Here is a 26,556-nt window from a genome sequence, read left to right as displayed (position 1 = left end):
ATCGCTGTCTAGCATTCTGCTTATCCACATCACTTAATTAACATTTACAGCAGGAAAAAGTAGTTGGAACTGCAGATTATACGATACAGGATACAGGAGTGTTATCATCTCTACGAGAGTAGCATGTTTATTGAATAAACAAACAAAAAAGAACAACAGAAAAAACAACCACCTGACAAATTAACCGTCTTCTAGAAAGCAACAGAATGAAAGCTCTTGAGCTCAGCTCTGAACTCCTAATGAGGTAAAATTTTTGTGTTCTGAAAATTTTTATTACACAAGAATATTTATACTCTTTTAGAACAAAGAATTAAAAACATTTGAACTTGTTTCAGTTCAGCTTATATTTTCTTTTCACTTTTTGTTTTGAAAATGTTAATGATTCCACAACTTTTCTACGAGTCATAGGCCTGTTTCAGAGTGTGCTCTTATAAGACTATTTTTATCAGCTATTTTGTCAGCAGGGTTCTCAAGCCACAGACATAAAATATCTCCTGTGGCTAATAACCCAGACAGACTAGTAACGTAATTACTAGTAACTTAATTAGATTGTAACTTAGTTACAATTTAAGTAACTTGACTGCCCTAAACAGAGTAATCCATGTGACTAGGATTCACAAGTCACCTTCTGACTGTTCCATACTACCTCACTTTAGTTTGTCATTTTCCCCCCAACAACCATTTTGCAATTTATACACTAATGCAACAATCATCCTACACTGATAAATTTCATTATGTAGACACTCCCTCAAAATAACATGCTCTTTTTCTTTGTTTGAATATACCTTTGGAGCAGTTCTAAGTAAAAACTAAGTGTTAGGATTTAAATGACGATGCTATAATATTTGTTATTCAATAATATTAATATAGTTTAAATAATCAAGTTATAGCAGATAATTTTGAAAAGAAAAGATATTTTACCATGTTATACTTGTGCTATTGAGGAGTACTTACTTAAGGATGATAAAGTAATAATTAGTATATTGTTTCAGATTTTATTAAAAAATGTCAGGCCGAAACCGGTTTGGCTCAGTGTATAGAGCGTCAGCCTGCGGACTGAAAGGTCCTGGGTTCGATTCCGGTCAAGGGCATGTACCTTGGTTGCCGGCACATCCCCGGTGGGGCGTGTGCAGGAGGCAGCTGATCGATGATTCTCTCTCATCGATGTTTCTAATTCTCTCTCTCTCTCTCTTCCTCTCTGTAAAAAATCAATAAAATATATTTAAAAAAAAGAAATGTCAGAAGTTAGGAAATGAATAAGTTCTGAGCATCTAATATACAACATGGCAATTATAGTTAACAATAATATATTGTATGCTTGAAAATTGCTAAAAGAATAGATCTTAAATATCCTCATCTCCCTTTCTACACAAAAGATAACTATGTGAGGTAGTGAATGTGTTAACTCACCTTATTGGAATCATTTTATAGTTTATCCATTTACCAAATCATTACATGTATATCTTAAATGTACACAATGTTATACACAATGTTAAATGTACACAAAATTATATCACAACAAAGATGAGAAAATGTCAGGCAAGGAATTGTGATATAAATAAATCTTTTGGAGAGCTTTCTCGAATCATCTCAGGTGTCATATAAACTAAAGCACAGTTTACTTTTAAATTTAAAAAATATGTATACATGACATATTTTAGCTTCACTTGGAGGATAGGGGTATGATATATTAAACAATATTAGTATATTATTATCCCAAAGCATTTAGAAATTATCCTTCTACCCAGCCAGCATGGCTCAGTGGTTGAGTGTCAACCTATGAACCAAGAGGTTACAATTTGATTCCAGGCCAAGGTCATAGCTAATTAATGATTCTTTCTCATCATTGAAGTTTTTATATCTTTCTCCCTCTCTCTTCTGAAATCAATAAAAATATTAAAAAATAAAATAATTTTTAAAAAGATTGAGTGACTTTATTTCTGGGTTCTCTACAGCCCAAGTGTCCATCAGTAGAAGAATGGATAAGATAGCTATGGTATATGTACACAATGGAATACTACCATAAGAAGGAAGAAAATGTTACCCTTTGCAATAGCATGGATGGACTTGTAAAACATTATACTCAGTGAAAAAAGCCAGTCAAAGAAAGACAAGCACTGTATGGTTTCACACATATGTGGAATTTAATGAACAAACCGGTCTGCCTGGCAAAATTGAAACAGACTCACAGATAGAGAGCAGGCAGACAGTTCTAGTTGGTGGGGGGATTGTTAGGGAAGGTGGAGGGATTGAGCAAAAAAGGGGAAAAAAGGGACAGGACTCATGGAAATAGGCAACACTATGGTAATTGTGGGTGAGGGGAAAGATAAGGATATGAAAGAGGGCATAGAAGTGATAAATGGTAATGGAAAAAATGAAATAAGAACTAAATAAGAACTAATGGACAGGGACAATTGTATGGTGAGTGCAGGGGGCTTGGAGGTGGATGGGAGTATAGTTGGGATAAATAGTGATGAAAAAATAAATAAAGAGGGGGTAAAAGCATGGGTGAGAAGCAATATCACAGAATTTCTCACACTGGCTGAAATGCCTTCACAAAAAAACTGGAAGGCAAAGAAAGTTAAAGACAGGTATTCAGAATCTTATATATATACTCCTCTACTCATGGAGTTCATAAGATAAACATCAGTTATACATAAATCCTCGTCTTATTTCTGTAATGAATTTCTGAAACTTAATCTGACATGAATTCATACATTCTATAATGCTTGGATATTTAGGACTTATATCTTAAACAATATTTGATGCTGAAGAAGTACTAGAAGAATTCTTCAGCATCAAACAGTTTTATTTTAGTAGACAAGATGTCAAGGTTTTATGTCTTTGAAAGGCATCTTTCTCTAATTCTATTCTAGATGATTATAAATATAGCATTGTTACAGAAGACAATATTTTATAGACTTCTAAAAAAAGACTAGATGACTATAAAGTCCATTTTTATATCCAAATGAGTGTGATTCTATGATTCTCTGAGGAAAGGGATAGCACTGTATTACTGATGACATAATTAAAATAAAGCAGCAATAAAATAAAATACATATAAAATAAATATAGTATTCATAAAATAAAATTAAATAGTAATAGAAAATTACATGTTAGTTTTCTACATTTAGTTTCATGTGCAAATGCCTTATTCTAAAGATCTTGGTGATTTATTTACTGAATTAGTCAGTTCATTTATCTGAAGAAAAGATAGATAATATTATTCAGATTTGAGATACAGCTTATAAAATCTGTCAGTTTATTTTAATATTTATTTTAAGATCTATAAAATACATGAATAAAGCTTAAAATAATGAAACCTTAAATAAAGGGCTGTTTTCTTCGTAGCCACAAGACATGATGGTGGTCTCAGAAATCAGTCCAGTTCATTAGGCTTCCTTTGCTTTTTCACCCAAATTTGTAAACATAAGAAGTCCTTCCATTTATTTCAACTGGGTAAGTCAGGAAGAGCTCAATTTATCTTCTAGTAAAAAGCCTAGCGCTATTTGTTTTGTGGCTTCTTAATCTCTATGTTTTAAAACCCCTTGACATTTGCAATAACACCAATTTATCTGCTTGATTCATGTGATCTTGATGATTAAAGAGTTCTACCCAATGATAAAACTCCTTGAAGACAAATATCAGGAGACTGCCTGAGCCTCGTGCACAGGATGTGAACAGGCACCTGACTCCAGACCTACCAGCCATGAACCTTCTTCCTCTTGAGCTGGATACAAGTGGTTCAGCACCGAAAAGGGCCAAACAGACTTCTGGGTTCCTTGGCCTGGGTCTAAGCCCCACCCAGAGAATCACTCCCTTCCAAAAAAAAAGCAGTGAAAATCCCATGATTTAGATATTATTTTATGCAATTTATCATTAATAGGAATACTGCCAAGGTCTCCCCAAACAGAAAAAAGTAAAATAAGAAATTACCAAAAAGTTTTTGTAGTGATAAATCACAGATTTTTGACAACTGTACATAATACCATTTATAAACCAAAGTTATTGTTCTTGTACTTTAAAAAGTCCTAATATATAGAGAGACAGGGTTTCTAATATCTAAAACGACTGAATAGACACCTGAACACCAGGCTGTGCGTGCAGCAGGCTCAGCTGGGCGGGACTAGCGAGCAGGCTGAACTGCTGACCTCTTGGTCCCCCCTGGGTCACAGGTGCCATGATGACCCAGCACTGACTGCAGCCACCAAGGTAGGTGTGATGTGATTGGTTGGGGGACCTCCCCATCACCCCACGATTGCCCCACCCACCGCCACCACCCAGGCTACCTGGCTGGTGGCGGTGCGCGGGGCCTCCCTCTGCTGGGCAATCAATCATGGAAGACTGAGAGAGGGCTCAGGCTGGGATGAAAGAAATCCCCCCCCCCCCCCGCAAGTACATGAATTTCATGCACCCATCCTCTAGTTATATATGACTGAATTATTTTTAAGATAATCAAATTAATAGTAAGTAATGAGAAATTCATATATGTATAAGCATAAGCACACATATTTTTGAAAAATCCTCAGTTAAGGATATTTTTATTGACTTTTAGAGAGAGGAAGAGAGAGATGGAGAAACATAGATGTGAGAGAAAAACACCAGTCCACTGATCCGTTGCCTCCTGTACACTCCCCAATAAGGGACTGAAGCCGAAACCTGGGTATGTGCCTTGACCAGGAATTGAACCAACCACCTTTTAGTATACTGGATCATGCTCCAACCAAGTGAGCTACACTTAGCCAGGGCATAAACACACATATTTTTAAGAGAATCAAATTGAGAGCAATAAATGAAAAGGAATCATCATGAACTTTTGACAAATAAAAATATAACAATTACATGGATTTTATATTCCTGTCAAATGATGTATAGCAAGTAAGCATTTCCATGTAAGAGCATGCTATATGGGTCATACCTTTTCATGAACTTTCTGGCCAGGTTCCATCCCTTCAAGATGTTCTGACTCTGTGGATCCCTCACTTGATGCCATTTTCCTTTGTATATGAACATTTTGTTCACGCAAGGCAACAATCTGTAAAATAAAATGACAAGCTTTTAAAATCTAAAGTAGAACATAAAGTATAAAAATTTTGAATTTACTTGAATGTGATTAAGAGCTAATGAACACAATCAGAAAATAAACATTGTTTTACTCATTATTATTTCAAAAATATTTCCAAAGCTTGATTAGCATTTTGAATAACATTTATAATATTTATAGGAATGTGAAATTTTCTTTAAAAATTGTCTACTTGGCCGAAACCGGTTTGGATCAGTGGATAGAGCGTCGGTCTGTGGACTGAAGGGTCCCAGGTTCGATTCCGGTCTAGGGCATGTACATTGGTTGCGGGCACATCCCTCGTGTGGGGTGTACAGGAGGCAGCTGGTCGATGTCTCTCTCTCATAGATGTTTCTAGCTCTCTATCTCTCTCCTCTCCCTTCCTCTCTGTAAAAAAAAATCAATAAAATATATATATTTTAAAAAATTGTCTACTTGGAAAATGTATCTATCAGGTTGGAAATGTACCTAAATAAAAAGTATGATCCATGTGTTGTTAAATCAGAAATTAACTTCAAAAATTAATTTATGAAATGTGATAAAATTTGTATTGGTCTATATTTTTGAAGTATACAAGAAATATAAATAAAAAGATTGAAAGCTGAAGACTAATTATTAGCACAATCATTAACCCTAAGAAATAATGTATCTGCAATTTGAAAACTAACAAACACATAAGCTGGACTTAAATACTTGTAGCACTGTCATAAGTACTAAGAATTAAATTGGTCTCACTGTCTTATTTTAGTGACCATTGTCTTAGCACAGCTAGTCCAAATATAGCAGTTAATTAAGGAAAATCACCAACCAATAATCATCAAATAAACAAAGGACATAAATTAGTTGGGTGTTTGCACTGCTACCTGCCCAGGCTTCAGTGCCCAGATGGACTGTGATGTGTTCACAAGATCAAGTGAACTTGCACATGCACTCCAGCACTTGCAAATATGGCATGTCATTTTCTAGCGGCATCATCACACCATGAACAACGATGTAAATGCCATTTCTTGAAGTACTGAAATCACTAAATGACTAGCCCCCTTGCTCCCATTCTTGCTCATCTATCGATACAATCTATCTTTCACAAAGCAGCCATCTTTACATTAATATTGTGTCATTTCTCAGCTTTCTAAAGAACCTCAATGTCTTCCCAACTTATTGAGTCTGCACTTAAATTTCTTAACAAGGTCTCTAACTTCCCACATAATCCCTTTGGCCACAATTACCTCCTTTCTGTCCCCTGAACGTACCAGACTCTTCCTTACCCAGAACTGAGAAACATGATCTTCCTGCCTGAATATCCTTTCCCAGCTCAGAATAGCCAGCACTATCCCAGCCTTCCCAACTCAGCTGACACACCACCCACCCCTCAGAGAAAACACGCCTTGATGTCAAACACTTATTACAATCTCCCTGTCTATTTCTGTGGGTGTTTCACTCATTAAAATGTAATATTTCATTCCCTATTTACTCACTTTACTTTTTTATTTAGTTAACAGAAGAACTAATAATATTTCATGCGAAAATAATTTTCAAAGGAATGTCTTATTGGGAACATTTTCATATGAAGCAGCAATCATATTATTATGTGCATAGTACCCTATAAAAATGTGTTCAGTTACATAATGAATGAATATGGAAAAACAATGAGTGTAAAACCAACTCACCTGGAAATAACAAAAGATAAAGATTTAAAGTGTTTGAGAACTCCTTCAGAGATATCCTTTCGTGTTAGTGTAGAAATGGATTAAATAAAAGGAAAACCAAAATGAATTAGCCCTGCACATATCATTCTTACATAGGCAAGTTGTGCATGCATTTTCATCCACTGAAGGCCCATGGAAACGTAGTCAGGACACATTTCCACAATCATTTTAGCTGACCAACCAGGACTTGTCAATGTTCGTTGACATTTGTTTCTAAATGTCCACCATCCCTTCACATTCCTTTTGGTAACATCTCACATTTCCATTGGAGAATTTCCTGATTTCCCTTTCGGCTCTGATCCTAGAGGGACTGTCACTCAAGGGGTCAGAGCTGATGGCCAATAGCTGGGCACATGATCCAACTCAGGGCAATTAGCATGTTCCTTGAGATGCTTCTGGCAGAGGTATGGGGGGAGATTCTCTCTGCTCTGGAAGAGAAGCTGGTAGTAGATGATCAGGGTGCTGTTCGCCATTATTGTAGTTCTGCCTTGTGGAGAAAGCAGGGGGCTGAGATGGAGTCCTGATGAATTTTTCTGTTTCTGATTCCAGCTTTTTTTTTTTTTTTTTTTTTTCTTACATCTTTTGCCATTTTTTAAAAATCATCCATGGTTTCTCCTGACTTCTTTTTAAATTTTATTTTTCAATTACAATTTACATTCAATATTATTTTGTATTAGTTTTAGGCATACAGACAGTATAGTGGTTAGATAATCATATGCTTTTTGTAAAGTGTTCCTCTGATATTTCCAGTACCCACCTGGTACCATACATTGTTATTACAATAGTATTGACTATATTTATCTTTACCTCTGGCATTTCAGCATAAAAGCCAAAAATTGCCGGGACCGGTTTGGCTCAATGGATAGAGCGTCGGCTTGGGGACTGAAGGGCCCCGGGTTCGATTCCGGTCAAGGGCATGTACCTTGGTTGCGGGCATATCCCCAGTAGGGGGTGTGCAAGAAGCAGCTGATCAATGAGTCTCTCCCATTGATGTTTCTAACTCTCTATCTCTCTCCCTTCCTCTCTGTACAAAAATCAATAAAATATATTTAAAAAAAAAAAAAAGCCAAAAATTTCCCCTTTGTGTTCAAACTAATTTGGATAGTTTTCTGTCACTTGCAACTAAAAGTGTCCTTGCCATGTACCTTTCTTGCAGGCCTGATCCCCTACCCCAGTCCAGGGTGAGTTCCAGAGGCCACCAATTATTGTGTCTCTCTCTCATCGATGTTTCTCTCTCTCTCTTTCTCTCTCTCTCTCTCTCTCTCTCTCTCTCTTTCTCTCTCTCTTTCTCCTCCACATTCACCTCCTTTCCCTCCATTCTTTCTGAAAATATCAATGGAAAAAAAAACCTTAGATGAGGACTAAAATAATAATAATAATAATAATAATAATAATAATAATAATAATAAAAGTGTCCTGCAAATATAGTAGGGAATGTAGAAGACAACACAGCCTATGGAATTGCTAAGAGGAGATTTTGGAAAATTCTAATAATTTACCAGGCACAATAGGAGAAACTTTTTCTTATATAAGAGCTCTATTTATTCCTAGTACTACAGGTTCACTGTTTTTGTCCAAAATGTATCTGGAGGAAGATGGAATTAGGACAGGAGACTAGAAAAATAAAGCACTTCAACTAAAGCTCTGGCCTCTGCATGCTTCTATCTTTCTGGCATTCTGCTTGAGAAGCCCTGAGCACATACAATGGACTTCTGGTGGTCTTTCAAGTCTGAAAAACTCCCTAGCTCTCATTCCTTATTTCTACCAAACTCTCTCTGGGATTCTACCATGTCTTCCAACAGATGCTCTCCTATCCCCTTGTCTTTGAACAACTGTTTTCCCTGCCAACCTGGAGAGATTCATTCACTTCACAAATTTTCATTGAGCACAGGCATTGGGGGAAAACAAATCAAGAGGAAAGAAGAAATTCTAGCCTTAACAAAACTTTAATTCTTGTCAGAGGAGAGAAACTATAAACAAAAATAAATAGCATACATTTTAAATGGTGATAATTGCAGACTGTAAATGAAAGCATGGGAAAGGTGCTGTGAGATGCAGTTTTCTTAGGAATTGGGTGCTTCGTGGGTGTAGACCTGAGGACACGGGACAAAGACAGCAATGTGGATATCTGGCAGAGGGTGGGGAAGATGTAAATCCTTATTGAAAACAGAGTTTGAGATTCATGCAAATGTTTCAGTGAGTTCTTCAAATAATGTAAAATGTCCTTTTCAAACGGAAACTAAATACCAGTGAAAATTGATGCTTTAGAACTTGAGGTGTGAGGAAATATACAGAAACATGTGATTTTTTTAAAGCGATTTTGGAGAAAATACAATTTATATTCCTAAATTCTGAAATTTCTCAAGAGTTTAAGATGTATTAATCCATTTATTTAACAAATACTCATTAATCACTGTTCCAATATCAGACACCACTGAGAAAAAGATAGATCAAGCAATGAAATTGCATTCTAGCAACAATAACAATAAAAAAAAAACACACAAAAAACAGTAAGGTAACAAAATAGCAATGAATTTTCAAGCTCTTAAATGTGTTTGAGATTGTGCTAAACACATTATAGAAATTTGCATCTTTAAAACAACTGTTTACCTCTACTGTGCTTTCTAACCAAGTTTGAGATTTCTTCAAAGCAGATTTTGAGACAAGTAATAATGAGCATGTAGTTTATTTATCCTTAAATAATCTTGAAAGGCCTTGGTTGAGTCCTGATCTTTTTAGGTGTAACTGGCAATATGACCTTGTTCATATTATTATACTTAAACTCAAGTTCTTGCTCCTTTTCTATAAAATGAGGGATAATGATACCTTTTAGTGTTTGTACTGTAAAGTACTTAGTCAACTTCGATGTACATTAAAAGTTTATTACATAATGACAAAGACCCCTATTCACCTCTTCAACTTTATCTTCCTATCCACACTTTGTGTTCTGGCTTATTGAAGGTATTGCTTTCACACACATAGGAAATGTCATCTTGACTGTGTTTTTATTCATTTGGATTACCCTTGGTGAGATGATAGAAAAAATATATACATATATTGGTCTCTGCCTCTAATATCTGGCATAAAATCCCTAAAACCTTTGTAAAGTCCTACATGATAAGGGCAGTAGGAGCGTCTTTTGTTTTATTGAGATGACTCTGGGTGTGTTTCTGGATGGAGGCTGGTCACCAGAAGACCTAAGCTATGATTGGAAGCTTGACAGTTTCAGTCCCATTCCCCCATCCTCCAGAGAGGGGAGAGGGACAGGAAATGGAGTTGTTTGATCATGCCTATGTAATGACGCCTCCATAAAAATCCCTGAAGTGCAGGTGTCAGAGAACTTTCAGGGTGCTGATGAATCCAGGTACTGGAAGGATGATGCACCCCAATTTCACAGGGACAGAAGCTTTTGCATCCAGAATGCTTCCAGATATTGCCATATGTATCTCTTCATTTGTATCATTTAACATATCCTTTAATAACATGTGAACATAGTTGGAGCTGTTTTCCCAAGTTCTGTGAGCTGCTCTAACATATTCATCAAACCCAAGGAGGTTGAAAGAACCTCTGATTTAAAGCCAATTAGTCAGAGGCACAGGTGATAATTTGCACTTGCCATCGGCATCTAAAATGTGATGGTAGCAATCTTATGGGACTGAGCCCTGAGAGATCTGACACTATCTCCAAGTGCACAGTGTGAGAATTGAGTTCAATTGTAGGACACCAAGTAGTTGTCTCAGTGAATTGCTTGGTGGAGGACAAACTCCCACGTACCTGGTATCAGAAGTGCTGTGGATGTGGTAGCAGTGCAAGAGTAAAGGAGAAACATAGGAGGTAGACTGGGGTTTTCTCTACATACCCTTCCTCCTTTTAACTGCCTTTTAGTCACCTTTTAGTTCTTAGTTTATTCAGGGGTTCTCAAACTTTTTAAAGTGGGGGCCAGATCACGGTCCCTCAGAGAGCTGGAGGGCCGGACTATATGAACTACTAATCCCTACTGTAACACCTTGGCTGCGCTCACTGCCCAAAAAACCTGGCGGGCAGGATCAGACTCCCCTGGGGGCTGCATGTGGCCCGCGGGCCGTAGTTTGAAGACCCCTGGTTTATATGATACTCACTTTGGGATGGGTTCTGAGACCATCCTACCTTCCAGGTATTTAAGTTATGTCATCCCTTAGTATTCTCCAATAACTCATGTCAGCCAAACATCATTCTGTATCACAGTTGGCTGTTAGTTTTCTTACTGTCCATCTTGGCACTGAGTGCCTTGAGATCAGAAGCTATATCTGATTACCATATTTTTCGGACCATAAGACGCACTTTTTCCCCCCCAGAAGTGGGGGGGAAAAGTCCCTGCGTCTTATGGTCCAAATATAGCCTACACATATACTTTTAAAAAAAGTTTTTTTACTTGCCTGGCTCTGTGTGGTCTCTGTGTGCTTGCCCGGCTCTAAAATGGTTCTAAATGCTGCTGTTTACTTTACAGGGTTGATTACATGTGTTTATGACTGTGATGTTGGGTTTTAATGCACATAAAATAGTTTAGGACACTATTTGTTTCAGAATCTTTTTTTCTTCATTTCCCTTCTCTAAAAACTGGTGCGTCTTATGGTCCGGTGCGTCTTATGGTCCGAAAAATACGGCACTTATTCCCAGTCCTTAGGATAATGGCTGACAAATAAGAAGCACTCTAGAAATGTTATGAAGTTTTAAATGACAGCAAACCATGTGAATGAAAAAGAACTGTAGGGAGTTGGATAAATTGAATGGAAAAGTAATCAAGTATTTATGCATGGAGAAAAAAAAAATTAGTCATCCATATAGAAAACTATGTAAACTTAATGTATTTCCCAGAGTTTATATTACATGATTCAGGGTTAAAAAAGAATCTTCAACATAGAAGAATTGATTGGGGAAATTAAGAAAGAAAAGAACATAGACTTGTAGGATCATGGCAAAATAGCTTAATGAAAGTCAGAAAGAGATAGGATGGAAATATAAAGTAGTAGGCAATTTCATCATGTCTTAAAATCCTTACAAGTATATTGCAGCCTAGTTAATGTGTTTCAGGTGCATTGAACTACATGCTGTGTTTATACACATTAGATATAGAGTCAATTGACAACAGATGGAAAAATGAAATTACAAGGCTGTCTAGGAATTTACTTATATTAACATAATTCTTAAAGTAGGAAAAGAAAATAAATGTAAAATAATTTAGTTTTTACTCCCTCCCCCATCTTCATTTTTGAAAATATTAATGTACAGGATATTTTCTGGAGTTAAGGAAAAAAGAAAAATAAGAGACAGGAACTTTGAAGGTAAATTTGTAATTAAGAACTACTTGTAATAATAATGGCTGCTATTTCTTGAACATCTATGATAGGCCACATACGTGCAAAGCAGTTTGCATATAATATCTCATTTAATCATCTCAATAACCTTATAAATTGTATATTATTGTTTTTATTTTAAAAAGCATAGAGGAAATTCCTAGCATAGAGGAAATGAGCAATATACTTGAGGTCATCAGAAAAAGAAACTGCATAGACAGATCTCCAAACCAGATCTGATACCTTCAAAGTTTATGTTTATAAGCATTATTCTATAATGCCATTTTAAAAATAATAAAATAATTCACATTATACACAATCCAAATATTTATCTAGTTGCTACTGTTCTGTGGGCTGATAGCAGGGCAACTGACTTGCCCTGATTTGGCAAAATAATTTGGATACAGTTAGAAGATGTCTCCCATGATACCTAGGAATTAAAATCATGCTGTTTACATTACTTATCATTTTAAATTATAAATCTATGTGTCACAGGCATTTCAATTTACCTTGAAAATTTTCCAGCTACTTTTAAAAATAAATCATGTCTAGGCCTCATGTTAATTCTCCAGGGATCTGGATTCTGAGTTCATAGTTGCCTTTACCTACTTAACAACGACTTTCAGACAGTGCTTGCATTTAATTAACAACGATTATTTTCATCTATTTTTACCCCAAGCTCAATTAACAATTTCAAGAGTGAGACTCACAGAAGTCTCACCACACCAACACATAATTTGCTTCTGCACACATACTTATTTTAATTAAGCTGAATTCCATGTTTAGATTACACTGAGGTTGCAATATAATAACAAAAACAACAAAAAAAAGCAACTATAAGAACAGAAGGGGTTTACAATTTCCACTTAAGTAACACTCCAGCCACAATAGTTTGGATTTGTGTACTTATATATTAATTGAGAAACTATAAAAATTGAGAAGTAAGGTGCTCTTTGGCAGGGGATACTCTTTGCTTTATGCCATCAGGCTTAGGAAAGCTTCCATAGGGATGCTCTGCTCTGGAATGGGGCGGTGGGGACCTGTAAGAGTCTTTTCGGCTCCTATCCTGGAGTGGTGGTTTTGACTCTGCTGGATATGAATCAATTTTTGTTCAAATAAACTCTTAAAAATGTTATTATGCTTCAGTTTATCTTGTAACATGTCTCACAGTGGGGGAAAATAGGACTTACCAAAGGTATGGGTTATTATAAATGGCACCTTGGCATAGAATAGAGACTTCCCTCATGATGTTCCACACTGTCACTCCCCCAGGCCTCTAACCCTCTAATGTGACTTGGCCTTCACCTCAGGGCAGAACAACTGACTGCAGTAATTATCTCCCCCCTCAAAACAAACAAACAAAAACCCCCAAACAAACAAAACCCCAAAACAGCAAGAATAAGGAGTCCAAGTTGATCAAAGAAGAGAGTCACAGCAAACTTAATAGTCCAAAGGGTCCAGAAATAAGCAGTTCAGAGTAGCTCTGTGAATGAGTCCTTTCCTTCAAAGTTTCAATAAATGTTTATTTTTTATGAAATATCTTAAGACAGGAATAAAAGTTTCTACTTTCATTGCTTTATATATACTCAAAAGTATTAAAATGCTTTGAGAAAATGCAGAGTATGAAATTAATAAGGTAAACTTATGTAATACTAATCATGTCTCTGTCATCTGCTTATTCAAGTGAGATTTATCCACTGCCAGGAACTTTTGGATGTTTTAGAATGGAAGTTCTGCTTTCAAAATTCAAATATGCTACATTTCTATCAATAAATATTGCACTTTTTTTTTAAAGTCTCCTTTAATTTAATCTCTCTTATCTGAGTATTAACCATGTCCTACCCTTCTTAGCCTCTGAGATCAGACAATAAATTTGGTGCATTCAGGGGGTTTGAGGTGATGGGGAAATCAAGTTCTTGCTCAATTATATCGTTTCAGTTATGTGAGATGAATGAGTTTGAGGGATTTCCTATACAGCATGTTGATAGTGCCTACAGTTAACAAAAAATAAGAAGAACAAATCAACAAAAGAACACAACATTTTTGGAGGTGAAGGATATGTTTAGTACTTTGATTGTGGTGTGCGTGCACAAACTAAAAAAAATGCACATTACATATGTGCAATGTTGTATATCAATTATATCTCAATATCACTTATAAAAAGAGATGGCCAAGCATATTAAATAATAAATAAAATTAATCTCTTTGAAGATGGAACAGATTCCCCTTTCAGCACCTACATGAGATTTAACCTCCTCAGCCAGGCATGGCTAACACTATAAGTATACACTTTAGGGTTTTTTTGTGTGTGTTTTTTTCCCCAGTCAGACCTGAAGTGACAAAATTATAGGCTGTGTCTTAGAACAATTCTCTTTAGCTTTAAATGCTAAGGGAAAGAGTCTCAAGGTGGGGGGGAAAAGGATTTCAAAGTGCTTGAATTATACTTGAGAAAATACAGAAGGCGGAAACAATATCCATTAGTCATTCTTGCATATAAAACAGCAAGTCAGGGCAAGAGAAAGAATTTACCCATTTAGTGCGTTCCTTAAACTAACAAAAGCACAGTAAACCCATTATTCTGAACAATTCCTTTAAAAGTAATCCATTTGCTTGGAATTAATCATATGTTGTATTCTTTTGGGTGCATTTCAATTTTATTTTTATGTGATTTTTAAATGTGAACATATTTAAAAAAATGTCAGCTTGTAAAGGGAACAGAACTTTATGCTTTATTTTTATAGGTAAAGAAAATGAAGCTTACAGAAAATGGATGAATGATAAATCTCTTCCTGTCCCCAATAAATTTCCACGTCATCAGTCCCAATGTAGGACACACATTCCACATCTTACATGCCAGTTCAGTCATCTTTAAAATGAGTTGGACAGTATCATGGCTAAAAACATCAGCATCAACAGCAATAACAGTAATACTTACTCTTTGCTAAGCACAGTCTTAAGCATTTGGCATGTAAAAGCTCACTTATATCTCACAACAACCTCACCAGATAAGTGCTATTATTAGAATGGAGGTAATTGAGGCAGAGAGGATGTCAGGAAATTGCCTGTAGTCACAGAGCTAGCAAATGGGAGAACCACTTCAGAGAAATAAACCCCCCCCCAAGGCTGGAGACCATAGTTCTGGGCCACTGTGTGTCTGCTCCTTTCCTTTCTTGCCCTCAGCCGTCTTCTCTCAGCCAGGGCAGAATATCTTCACAGCACCCAATTAAGTATTCTGTATAAATGAAGGTTTTATACTTGAAACTTTCACCCACTTGCCCATATTACCTCCTAATTACTCCTTGCTGTTCATAGAAAATGATGTGTTCTTTTGCTCCTTCTTATTTCTATTGTGATCCTTACCTCACTGCTTTGTAATCTCCTGTTTATGGGTTATATACTCTATGTCTTATTTGGGTCAAGGTTCTTAGTAGCAGTTCAAAGTCACTTTCATCAAAATCACCTACAATACTTGTTAAAAGTATGGAATCCATTTAATGAATCTAAATTTTAAGATGCTTCCAGGTGACCCTTATACACCCTATAGTCTGAGGACTAACACATGAATTCCTCAAGCGCAGTTTTTCTCCTGTCCCTTTACTGGAGGCAGAGGCAGCAGCCCAGCGAAAGGCTGCTGACTGCCTGTGACAGATAGGGCTCTAGGGCATGACCTGTGTGATCACCCAGTGCAAGGGGGATCCGCTTCAGGCTCCTATTTTTGTCAGGCCTGCAAGCTAAAAATGGTTGTGCATTTTTGAACGGTTGAAAATTATCAAAAGAAGGAGAACACTCTGTGACACATAAAAATTATAAGAAGTTTCATTTCCAGTGTCCACAAATTCATTTTTATTAGAACGTGGCCAGGCTCACTTTTCACATAATTGTGTATGATTGCTTTCACTCATCAATGGTAGAGGAGTCTTGATAGAGACCATTTGGCCATTGAGCCTAAAATATTTATTAGCCTTTCAGAGTTTATGTGCATTCTTAAAAAAAGAAAAAAAGAAAAAGAAAAAGAAAACTGTTCAAATGAACCCAGTGAAAGTCAGAACTATAACTCTTACTCCTGATTTTTAGATTTATGCCCTCTTATTCACTTAAACACATTATTTCTAATATCATTTACCGTATTTTCCAGCGTATAAGACAACCCCCTAATTTTACAGTTAAAACACAGCTACACTGTGTTCTAGTAAAAAGCCTGCTCAGATTGGCCAGAGTCAGAGAGGCGGTCTATTAAAAAAAGAACTGGTGTTGCCTCGGAAGTGGGGGGTAGTCTTATACAGGGAATACAGGCCTAAACCTATGTTTTAACTGTAAAATTAGGGGGTCGTCTTATACGCTGGAAAATATGGTAAATCAGAAGAAACATTGGATAACTTGATAATGGAACTGAAATACTGAACTTAGTGAATGTATTTTTCATATACGATTTGGTATACTTGTGTCTGAAAGAGGAATATTTTGGCTGACATGATGAATTAGTTAATCATAGAATGACCAGAATGATTGGTTGACCAGTTGCTATAATGTGCACTGACCACCAGGGAGCAGATCCTCAATGCAGGAGATGCCTCCTGGTGGTCAGTGCCCTCCCACAGCCAACCTCACCAGCCCCTCCCGCATCAGGCCTGGTCTCGATGGGCCTTGAAGAGCGGCGAAGCTGGCAAGCCAACCTCCCTTGGCCCCTCCACCTGGCGGGGCTGGACCTGATTGGCCCTGATGGCTGGCCAGGCTAAGGGACCCCACCCATGCACAAATTCATGCACTGAGTCTCTAGTTTTAAAAATAAGTGTGGATAACATTTTCAATATTCTACCCATAGTTTTGTAAATTTTTTCACAGACTTTATCACTAAAATTATTTTTAAATTTATATTTCTAATATTAGTTCTTTGAGGGCTGGGGTTCTTTCTTTTTCTTTTTTTTAAATCTTTATTGAAAGTATTACATATGACCCCCTTTCCCCTCATTGACCTCTTCTAGCCTGCTCTGGTCCCAGGCCCTCACCATCCTATTGTCTGTGTCCATGGGTTATGTATATACGCATACAAGATCTTTGGTTGTTTCTGACTTGGTTACCTATATGCCATCAAGGCTCCAAACAGTGCTTAGTACTGTCCAGTAGATAATACAGAGCACTGATTAACAGCATGAACTATGAAGTAGAATTGTGGTTCCACTACTTTTTGACAGTGTGGACTTAAGTTATTTTTCGTCTATATGCCTCAGATTCCTTCCCTGCCCTCTCTCTCCCTCTATCAATGCTGACATTTGTAACATCAATCTCAAAGGTTACTAATGTGAAGATAAAATTAAATAAAATGTATAAAACACTTAGAAGAGGGGCTCTTATGCTTTAGGTAACTTGTAAGTGCTGGTGATTGTTTTACTAAATGTTTACTGAATGATTATTGTTTCTGCTAAATATAAGTATGATATTGAAATATTACCTTTATATACATTTTATAAAGTTTTTTCATTGTCTTCAGTTTTTTTAATTTTTATTTCTACTTATTTACTGCTGGTATGGGCATGCAATTGATATTTTTGTCTATATTTTACAAAACTTTATTAAATTTACTAATAAACTCCAAGCATTCTTTTTCTGGAGTTAATTGTTCATGTTCTTTGAGCTATAATTTTCAAATAAAATTGTAAGTCTTTAAAGTATTAAAGTGATGTTTTGATAGATATGTACATTGTGATCAAGCATTCTTTATATTCTGTGTTCTAGATGGTATTTGTTGAACTTCAATATTCATTCTCTTACTCGTTAGCAATAGTAAATACATGGTTGTACTTGCTGGTCTCTTTTATAGCTTAGAGTGATTGTGAAACAAGTTTTATTAAATGAAAGTAAGCAAAAATCATTGGTACTACTTCCTTATCGTGCCTCTAAAAGTTATGTTTATGTTTCTTGATCTGCTTCCATATCCTGCTGGCTAGGAGTGGTAGGCACTTCAACCCAAACAATTATGGCAAGCACTTCAACTGAAAGATACAAGTCAAGTGTGTGTGTGCTCCTGTGTGTGTGTGTGTGTGTAAAGCCAAAAAAATTATGATAAACTCTATTAGTAAGAAAAGATAAAAGAAAGTTACACAAATGGATCTTATGATATAGAACCAGCTACATAGTTTGGAAACACCATACTGAGTTTGTGAACAGTTAAATTAGTTACTTTAGCTGTTCCAGAAAGTATGTCTAAGATGATTTACTCTACCAGTGATATGAATAATTATGATATAAATAGAATGTTTTTTCTTACATTTCAAGGGGTCATGGTCCTCAGCAATAAATTCAATAACTATAGGTTTTCTACCATCATGGTAGGAAGTATAAAAAGATAACTGTGCACCTGGTCTGAGCACCATTTTGGACTGGGGTGATTACTATGAGGTGATCCGATGGACAGATGGAGTTTAATATTCTACTGCAAATACCAAATAATGCAAGGTGATGTAGGGTTGGATATTAGCTAAGACATGCATGAGACATATATTCAATATGTCTATTCAAGTCCCTTGGAGAACTGAATGACTAAGGCCAGGAAAGGGGATCAGCGTATAAGTTGGTGCCAACATTTAGATCATTAGTGTCCTCTTGTAGCAAATCCAGGACTCAGTCTTGACCTCATAGGTTCTTCCACATTGAGCCTAAAGGTGTCATCCCCTGAACCTTATGTTGAATACCAGGAAAACTGTTTTGAGTATGTTAGTTTCATTTCTGGCTAACAGTCCTACATTTCAAAGCATATTCCAAAAGTTCTAAATAATGTTGGGCAAAAAGCTTCTGAACACTTACATGATATTTTAATCACAATTTCATGGGAAAATTCTATGTGTCTCCCAACTTATTTTCATTAGAGAAGTAGGAATCAACACAATTTTTATCCTTAGCATGCTATTTATCATTTACTGAGTGATATACTCATTGTGCTAGACTTTTTTTAATTTTGCATTATTTATTTGTTACAAAAGACTTTCAAGTAGGTATTGATCTCATCCAATTTTTACAGATAGATATTTACAGGTTTGAAATGAAAAATGGCTTATCTAAAGTCACATAGCTTACATATGGCAGGCCAGGGAGTCAAACCCATGTCTGTCTGCTTCAAAGCCCATGGTTTTTCTCTACCAAGTTTCCCATCTGGCTCTCATTTATAGGCTCAAATGAGAATCAATTATATAAGTTTTTTATTTTTTATTTTGTTGAGTTCAGATAGCTTGGATACATTTGAATTTTTTTAATTGTTTATATATGACATATACTTCTATGTCTCTTCTTTGGTGACAGGTTTCTATGCATCAGAAAGAAATTTTTAAAGCACATCAGAGATTCAGCAGATTGCTCTACTTCTATCTAATTTATATATATGAAAGCCTAAGCAACCACATGACCAGCCAGTAGCTATGATGTACACTGACCACCAGGGGGGAGTTACACAATGCAGGAGCTGCCCTCTAGTGGTCAGTGCGCTCCCACAGTGGGGGCACTGCTCAGCTGACTGACGACATCAGATGCCAGGCTGATGACTGGCAGACTCAGCTGCAGTGATGGGAACCTTTACCACAGACACTGCTCCTGTGCACCTGAGCAGCAGCGGCAGGTGCAGTGGGGCCCAGATGAGAGGGAGTGGTGCAGTGCCCAACCTGAGCTTAGGCTCCTCCCTGGGTACCTGCTGCTTCACCCACTACTTTGTGCTGTGCAGGATCCACATTGACAGTGGGCTGGAGCCCAATGAGCTGGCGGATAAGGCCGGGCTGCAGTGGCATGGAGGTTCACTGATCCCCACAGGCCAGGCCGAGAGACCCCACCAGTGCATGAATCCATGCACTGGGCCTCTAGTCTTATATAATAAAAGCCTAATATGCAAATTGACCAAACAGTGGGGTGACTGGTTGCTATAATATGTGCTGACCACCAGGGGACAGACTTTCAATGCAGGAGCTGCACCCAGCGTGCTCCCACAGGGGGAGCACTGCTTGGCCAGAGCTGGGTTCACAGCTGACGAGCACAGCAGCAATGGTGGGAGCCTCTTCTGCCTCCCCATCAGTGCTAAGGAGCAGCTAACCTAGCATTAAGGAGCAGTGAGCAGGCAGGTGGTAAAGAGGAAGGAGTCCTGAACTACAAGAGGGATGTGGACTGATAGAGGGTGCAGAGGTAGTTAGGGGCAATCAGGCAGGCAAGGGAGCAATTAGGATCATCAGGCTGGCATGCAGAGTGGTTAAGGACAATCAGGCAGACAGACAGGTGAGTGGTTAGGAACCAGCAGTCCTGGATTGTGAGAGGGATGTCTGACTCTGGGATTGGGCCTAAACCAGCAGTTGGACATCCCCCGAAGGGTCCCAAATTGGAGAGGGTGCAGGCTGAGCTGAGGGACATCCCCCTTCCCCGTGCATGAATTTTGTGCACCAGACCATTAGTATTAAAATAATAGCTTATTTTCCTCCCCAGCCCTTCTGTTCTGGATACAACAGAAAAATCAGTGAGGATACAAATTCATACAATCCCTTGAAAAGATAATGCCTGTATTTATGGGAATCAGTGGATCATAACGCAAACTTTGTGAAGATATTTAAAAAGGAGAAATTCAAAGAAATGAATAGTATACAGACAAGGGGAGTGGCTCACTCATTCACTAGCTGTGCATTTTGGGTGAGTTGCTTCAAGCTTTAGAACCGCATTTTCTGCATGTTTAAAATGGTGATAGTACTTTCTGCTTTATAAATCTGTTAGTAACAGTAATCATCTCATGATGTGGGGGTCTGTATACCTGAAGGCGAGGAGAGGTAAGTGATTGAAGCTTCCTGGTAGAATTCAAAAAGGCAGCATTTCAGTAGTGCTTGATTTGGCCCAGCATCTCAAAAACATAAGCTCTCCCAGAGATATTGCTATCGCACTATAATCTAACTGTATTGCATTTTTTTTCTTAAAAACTATATATATATCATCTCCTCTTTTCTCTTCCTCCTTTCCTTTAAAAAAACAAAACAAAAAACATTTTTAAAATTTTTCTTAACACATATTATGATTTTATTTGCAGATCTTCCACAGTCATTGTGCTTTTTTTTTTTTTTTTTTTTTTGGTGGAAAATAACATGTTGGTTCTATCAACATATTATTAAATAAGAAGATATTTTCAATGGTAAGTGTTCTTAAAAATACTCAACTAAGATATAAAGTTATGATGATTGATAGCTGTATAATAAATAATTTGGCTCTGCCCAAACAGAGGCCAGGTCTCTGTCCTCAGCTTTTGGGAAGTAATCTATGTTACACCTGCTAGAAATAGCTTTGTTTAGGGAGGAGTCTGGATCTTAGGATGGGGCTGGCCACACTTAATAGTGTTACCTTAGGTGTAGGTTATGCAAGGATGACCTTACCATATGATTTAGGAGGCTTCAAATCTTGAACTGGAGGCTGAGACCAATGTCAGGGACTAACAGTTAATGATTCTTCTACAATGAAACCTCAGTAAAAACTCGGGACACTCAGAGGTTTGGTGAGCCTCCTGGGTTGGCAGTGCTCTGTGTGTATTATCACATATCAGTTCTAGGAGAGAAATGCATCCTAAGGACAATGGATGTTTGAAACCCTCCCAGACTCTGCCCTATGTGCTTCTTTCTTTAGCTAATTTTGGTCTATAACATTTCCCTATAATAAACCATGACCAGGGCCCATGAACACAGATAATGGGGCAGTGAGGGCCAGGAGTGGGGGCCAGGGTGAGCTGGAGGGGGGCCAATTGGGAGAAAACGGGGACATATGTAATACTTTCAACAATAAATAATTATTTAAAAGATAAAATGAAAACAATAAAAAGAAAATAAGCCATGACTGTGAGTATATTAGCTTTCAGTGAGTTCTGTTAGTCTTCCTGGTGAACTACTGAACCTGAGAGTACATTTGGGAATGCCTTGTATGCAGCTGGTGTCAGAAGTGTGGCCAGTCTTGTAAAGAATTGTGCCCTCAGACTTGGCAGGTTGGCTCAGCATGGTAGTGGTGTTATGGATTGAATGTTCCTGTCCCCCCAGTATTCGTATGTTGGATCCTAACACCCAATGTGATTGTGGTAGGAGATGGGGCCTTTGGATTGTGATTAGCTAATGAGAGTGGAGCCCATGTGAGGTGGATTTAGTGTCCTTACCAAGGAGACCCGAGAGGTCTCTCTCGCTCATTCTGTATGCGAAGACACAAAGAGAATGCATCATCTCTGAACCAGGAAGCAGGCTCTCACCAGACACTGACTTTGTCAGCACCTTGGTATTTGACTTTCCAGCTCCCAGACTGTGAGAAATAAGTGTTTGTTGTTTAAGCCAACCAGACTATACTAGTTTGTTGAAGTAACCCCTTCCCTAAAAGGCTAAGACAAATAAATTACATATGGTATGTACCAGGTGATGAAATTTGTGATGTTTCCTGCTACAAAGTTTTTAAAAACTAAAATCGTGAACAATCAAATTACTATTTACAAAAATAATAAAACAACAGCAACTACAACAAACAGATTAAAGCAATCCATTCATCCTTTTGATGATCATTTCCTTTTAGGGTCTCAAAATGTTTGCTTATTTGGAACTTTCAAATTTCTCAACATTTGAGATTCATTGTTCTTCCCCTTTAAAAATGGAATGGAAATAAAGCCATGCTGAAGAAATCCTCTCATGTTGTTTAATGTAACTTGAATTCTCACATTTTCTACACTGAAAACAATGACCAATGCAATGCTCTTCTGCCATGAACTTAAGAAAACTAGGGAGAGCCACTGATACTGAAATCTATACCAAGTAAAAACATTTAGCTGCAAGTTTTAAAACCCAGTTATCCAATTCATCCAAATAACTTCACATACTAGATGTTTTAATGTGTGTGTGTGTGTGTGTTGTTGTTGTTTTTTACAGAGTATAGTGTTTAATTTTAACCCAATATTTGGCAGTTTAAAGGTATGTTAATTTTTGAGTAACTTAGACATCTGTTTTGTTTTGTTTTCCTCTGTCAATATAATAAAGCTATGAACCTTAAAATAATCCATGGAAATATAACAATACAGAGATGTCATGATGAACTTAAATAACTGGTAGAAGATAAACTGTGAATTTAGGAACACAGTTTTCATATATGCCTATTTTATTTTATTTTTTATTAAGAGAAAGGCCAAGCATTCCAGTGGCAACTGTTAAATATTCAAATTTAGAGCCAGACATTTGGCTTTCAATTATTTCTAACTGGAGACAACATCCATAATATTTCACTTAGTTCCCCTAAGCCTCAGTTTCCTCATTTACAAAGTGCTAGTAGTAATTATACTTTTCTCATAGGGTATTTGTGATGTTTAAGTGAAAAATGTAAGTGTCCATATGCATGTTTGGGGGAAGTTTTTTATAATACTTAGCATAGTGCCATGCATAGAATAATCTCATCCTCAAAATTGTAGATGCTTTTATTATTAACAATTGCATAAATAAGTGAATTGCAAGTCATTTCTAAAATTCAGGTAGTGGTATAGAATCTTTCTATTAACAAATATGGTACAGTATTTATTTACCCAACAAAAGAAAATTTAGGCCTGGGTATAAAATAAAATAATAGTATTTTGTTTATCCCCAAATTCAAATTGTCAAGTGAAAAGAAATTTTATCTACTTGACTACTAACTAGCTGATGTTGAACTTTGAGCATAATAGTAGTAATACAACTTTAGTACATAAAGTTTACAATATACTTTCTTGTATATTATTTCATCCAAAGGTCATGAAATTTGAAAGATAGACCATTCCAAAATTTGTTCATATTCCATTTCACAGATGAGAAAACTGAGGTACATAAAGGTTAAATAAATTACTAGGTGTTACATAATTAATAAGTGATAAAGGACCCAAACTAGACTCTTTTGACTTCAATTTAAGCATTCTTTTATTTTTTTACTTTGAAACTTGTTTCTTAATGAATTTCATGAAATTGTATTACACTTAATTCTAAAATATACTTCATCTGTCTCATAAGAATACTTTGTAAACACATGGGTAAAATAAATGGGCCAATTAATGAGGTTTATGATCAAAGCATTAATATAACACATGATCTTGTTATTTATATGAAGAGAAAAAAAGCAGTTTAAATCTCCCTGAGCAAAATAAAACAACCAGGTCTGCTATCACAAGAAGAACACATCCTAAGCTTTTATCAAAAAAGATATCTATTCAAAACAGAGGAGTCTGAAAAGACTGCAAACAGACTTCAAATTTCTTACATACAACAGGAGACATTTTTAACCTATATTTTAAACAATTGCTTGGCAATTGTAAAAAATAGTGGAAATGGAAAACAGTAATTTCTTTAGCTCTCTTTTCATTGTTGGGTTTTAACATATTTATCATAAGGCATCTTGATTTCCTTTTATTTGTAAAAAAAGAATCTTTGTACTGGAACAGTAAAATTATTAATGGCAAAAAATACATTTTCTATTGATGATAATAATGTGGGTAATTTTGTTTCTATAACTATCTTTACAATGCAATATTATTATAAAGGATAATCTAGAGATATAATAAGAAATCATAGGCATTTGTGAATAACTGCCAGTTTGTGCAGAAAGCAATATAAAACAAAAAGGACATCATTCAACTACCATTAAACTCTTCCATGAAATAAAAACAATTAAGAACTATATAATTTTCTATCCCCAAATAATACAATTCCAACAGGGAAAATTGGTTCCACAAAGTGGATCCTTTGGAAACTCCTAACAGTTGCAGGCAAACTAAAAACATCACATCAGAGAATTTTACATTGACTTCTAGGGCTGTAAGGACAGCAGTACCTTATGCAAATACTGTTGTCATTAAACAAATGCTTTTTCTTGGTAAGTTTAGCCATGGTGATTTGCTTCAAATGCTAATCAAACAAAAAACTTGATTCTGACTAATGGGATTTACTAATAATGAAAATAGTTTCATACACTTACTAATCATGAAAATAAATAACTCAGCTGAATTAGGATATTAGTATACGTTAGAAAGTTGTAAGAGTAGTTGTTATTATAAAGGCAGTGATAAACAAAGAATATGCCTGCTTTTAACTCAAAGAGAAACTAAATAGAATTAAAAGAACAAAAAATAAAATAAAAAGAAAATGAGCAATTGGCATAGGGTCTATCAAGACAAATAGCATCAATTTTAGGATTCTGAAATAATTTAATAACTTCAGAATAATACTGTTATCAGTTATCCCAGTTCTTTAATAAGTACTGCTCAACAACTCCCCCACATTCCACATGATTTTCTGGGATTATATTAGCCATTAAATTCCTTTCTGTCTAAATATAGCTGAGTTACTTATGGGTTTCAGAAGCATCCTGATTTTTACCTGTTAAATTTCAGGGCAACATTTCACCTCTGGATTTATTCCAGTGACTAAAGTCATCTGAGACAACTTTAACTTCATATTTGTATCTCTTTCTTTCAAATTATTATGAATAACACAACTTCATAGGTTTAGACAAGGAAATACTGTGGTGGGATTGTAATAGATTGAGTGTGTTGTGGAAACGTAATGAGTTTCCGTTACACATCCCCTTCCCCTTCCCCCATTTCTCAGAGGAAGCGGTTCTGCTACTTGTTACTGGTTTGAAATCATGCTTATCCTCGCCCATTAATAACACCTTTCCTTTGAGTGCTCCATCTTTCTTTCTCTTGGCTATAAGCATTTTCAATAGGCTGTCTCTTATTATTGCTTTCATATTGAGGCTTTACTTTCCACTTTTCTGTGTTGCAAACTTCTACAGGAGAGAGCCCGGTCCAGCCATCCCTAACTCAGATCTGCCTGTCACTGCGGCTTCTTCCCCTTCCCTCCTGCTGGCTTTCTCTTCCTCCAAGTCCATTTGGTGAGTGCTCTATAGTCACCCTTTAAATTGAAGGTAACTTTATTCTGCTGGAATATTTTTAAAAATACGTTTCCAGCTCTACTGAGATGCAACTAACAAATTAACAAATACCATTGTATAAGCTTAAGGTGCAAAATGTGGTGATTTGATATATGTATGTATTTAGAAATGATTATAACAAAAAGGTTAAATAACACAGCTATTATTATTATTATTATTATTATTATTATTATTATTATTATTATTTTTTGGTGGTAAGAACATTGAAGCTCTACTGTCATCAAATTTTAAGTATGCAATATAGTATTGGTGACTATAGTCACCATGTTATATATTAGATATCCTAATCTTATTCATCTTGTAAGGGAAAACTTGCATCCTTTGGCCAATGTCTCCCCATTTCCCTCAACCCCTCAGTCCCTGGAAACTACTAATCTACTCTGTTATTATGAGTTTGACATTCTTACATTCTACATGAAAGTAAGATCAGACAGAATTTGTCTTTGTCTGTCTGACTTATTTCACATAATATAAGGTCCTCAAGATTCATTCATGCTCTTGAAAATGGCATGAT

The 26,556-nt window shown here is 36.4% G+C and overlaps 1 protein-coding gene across 16 annotated transcripts in view; it reads right to left on the bottom strand.

Annotated features, from left to right (window-relative positions):
• PPFIA2 (PTPRF interacting protein alpha 2) overlaps nt 1–26,556 on the bottom strand; it is a 421,613-nt gene that overhangs the window by 121,065 nt on the left and 273,992 nt on the right. For all 16 annotated transcript variants that reach the window (XM_084878850.1, XM_084878843.1, XM_084878856.1 and 13 more), the window contains one exon: nt 4,919–5,035. In XM_084878850.1, coding sequence (XP_084734976.1) covers nt 4,919–5,035 — 117 coding nt within the window. The remainder of the gene's footprint in view (nt 1–4,918; nt 5,036–26,556) is intronic.

This window comes from Pipistrellus hanaki (genome assembly GCF_964339955.1).
Source record: "Pipistrellus hanaki genome assembly, chromosome: 3".
NCBI lineage: Eukaryota > Metazoa > Chordata > Mammalia > Chiroptera > Vespertilionidae > Pipistrellus > Pipistrellus hanaki.
This window is presented reverse-complemented; position numbering and strand designations above follow the sequence as displayed.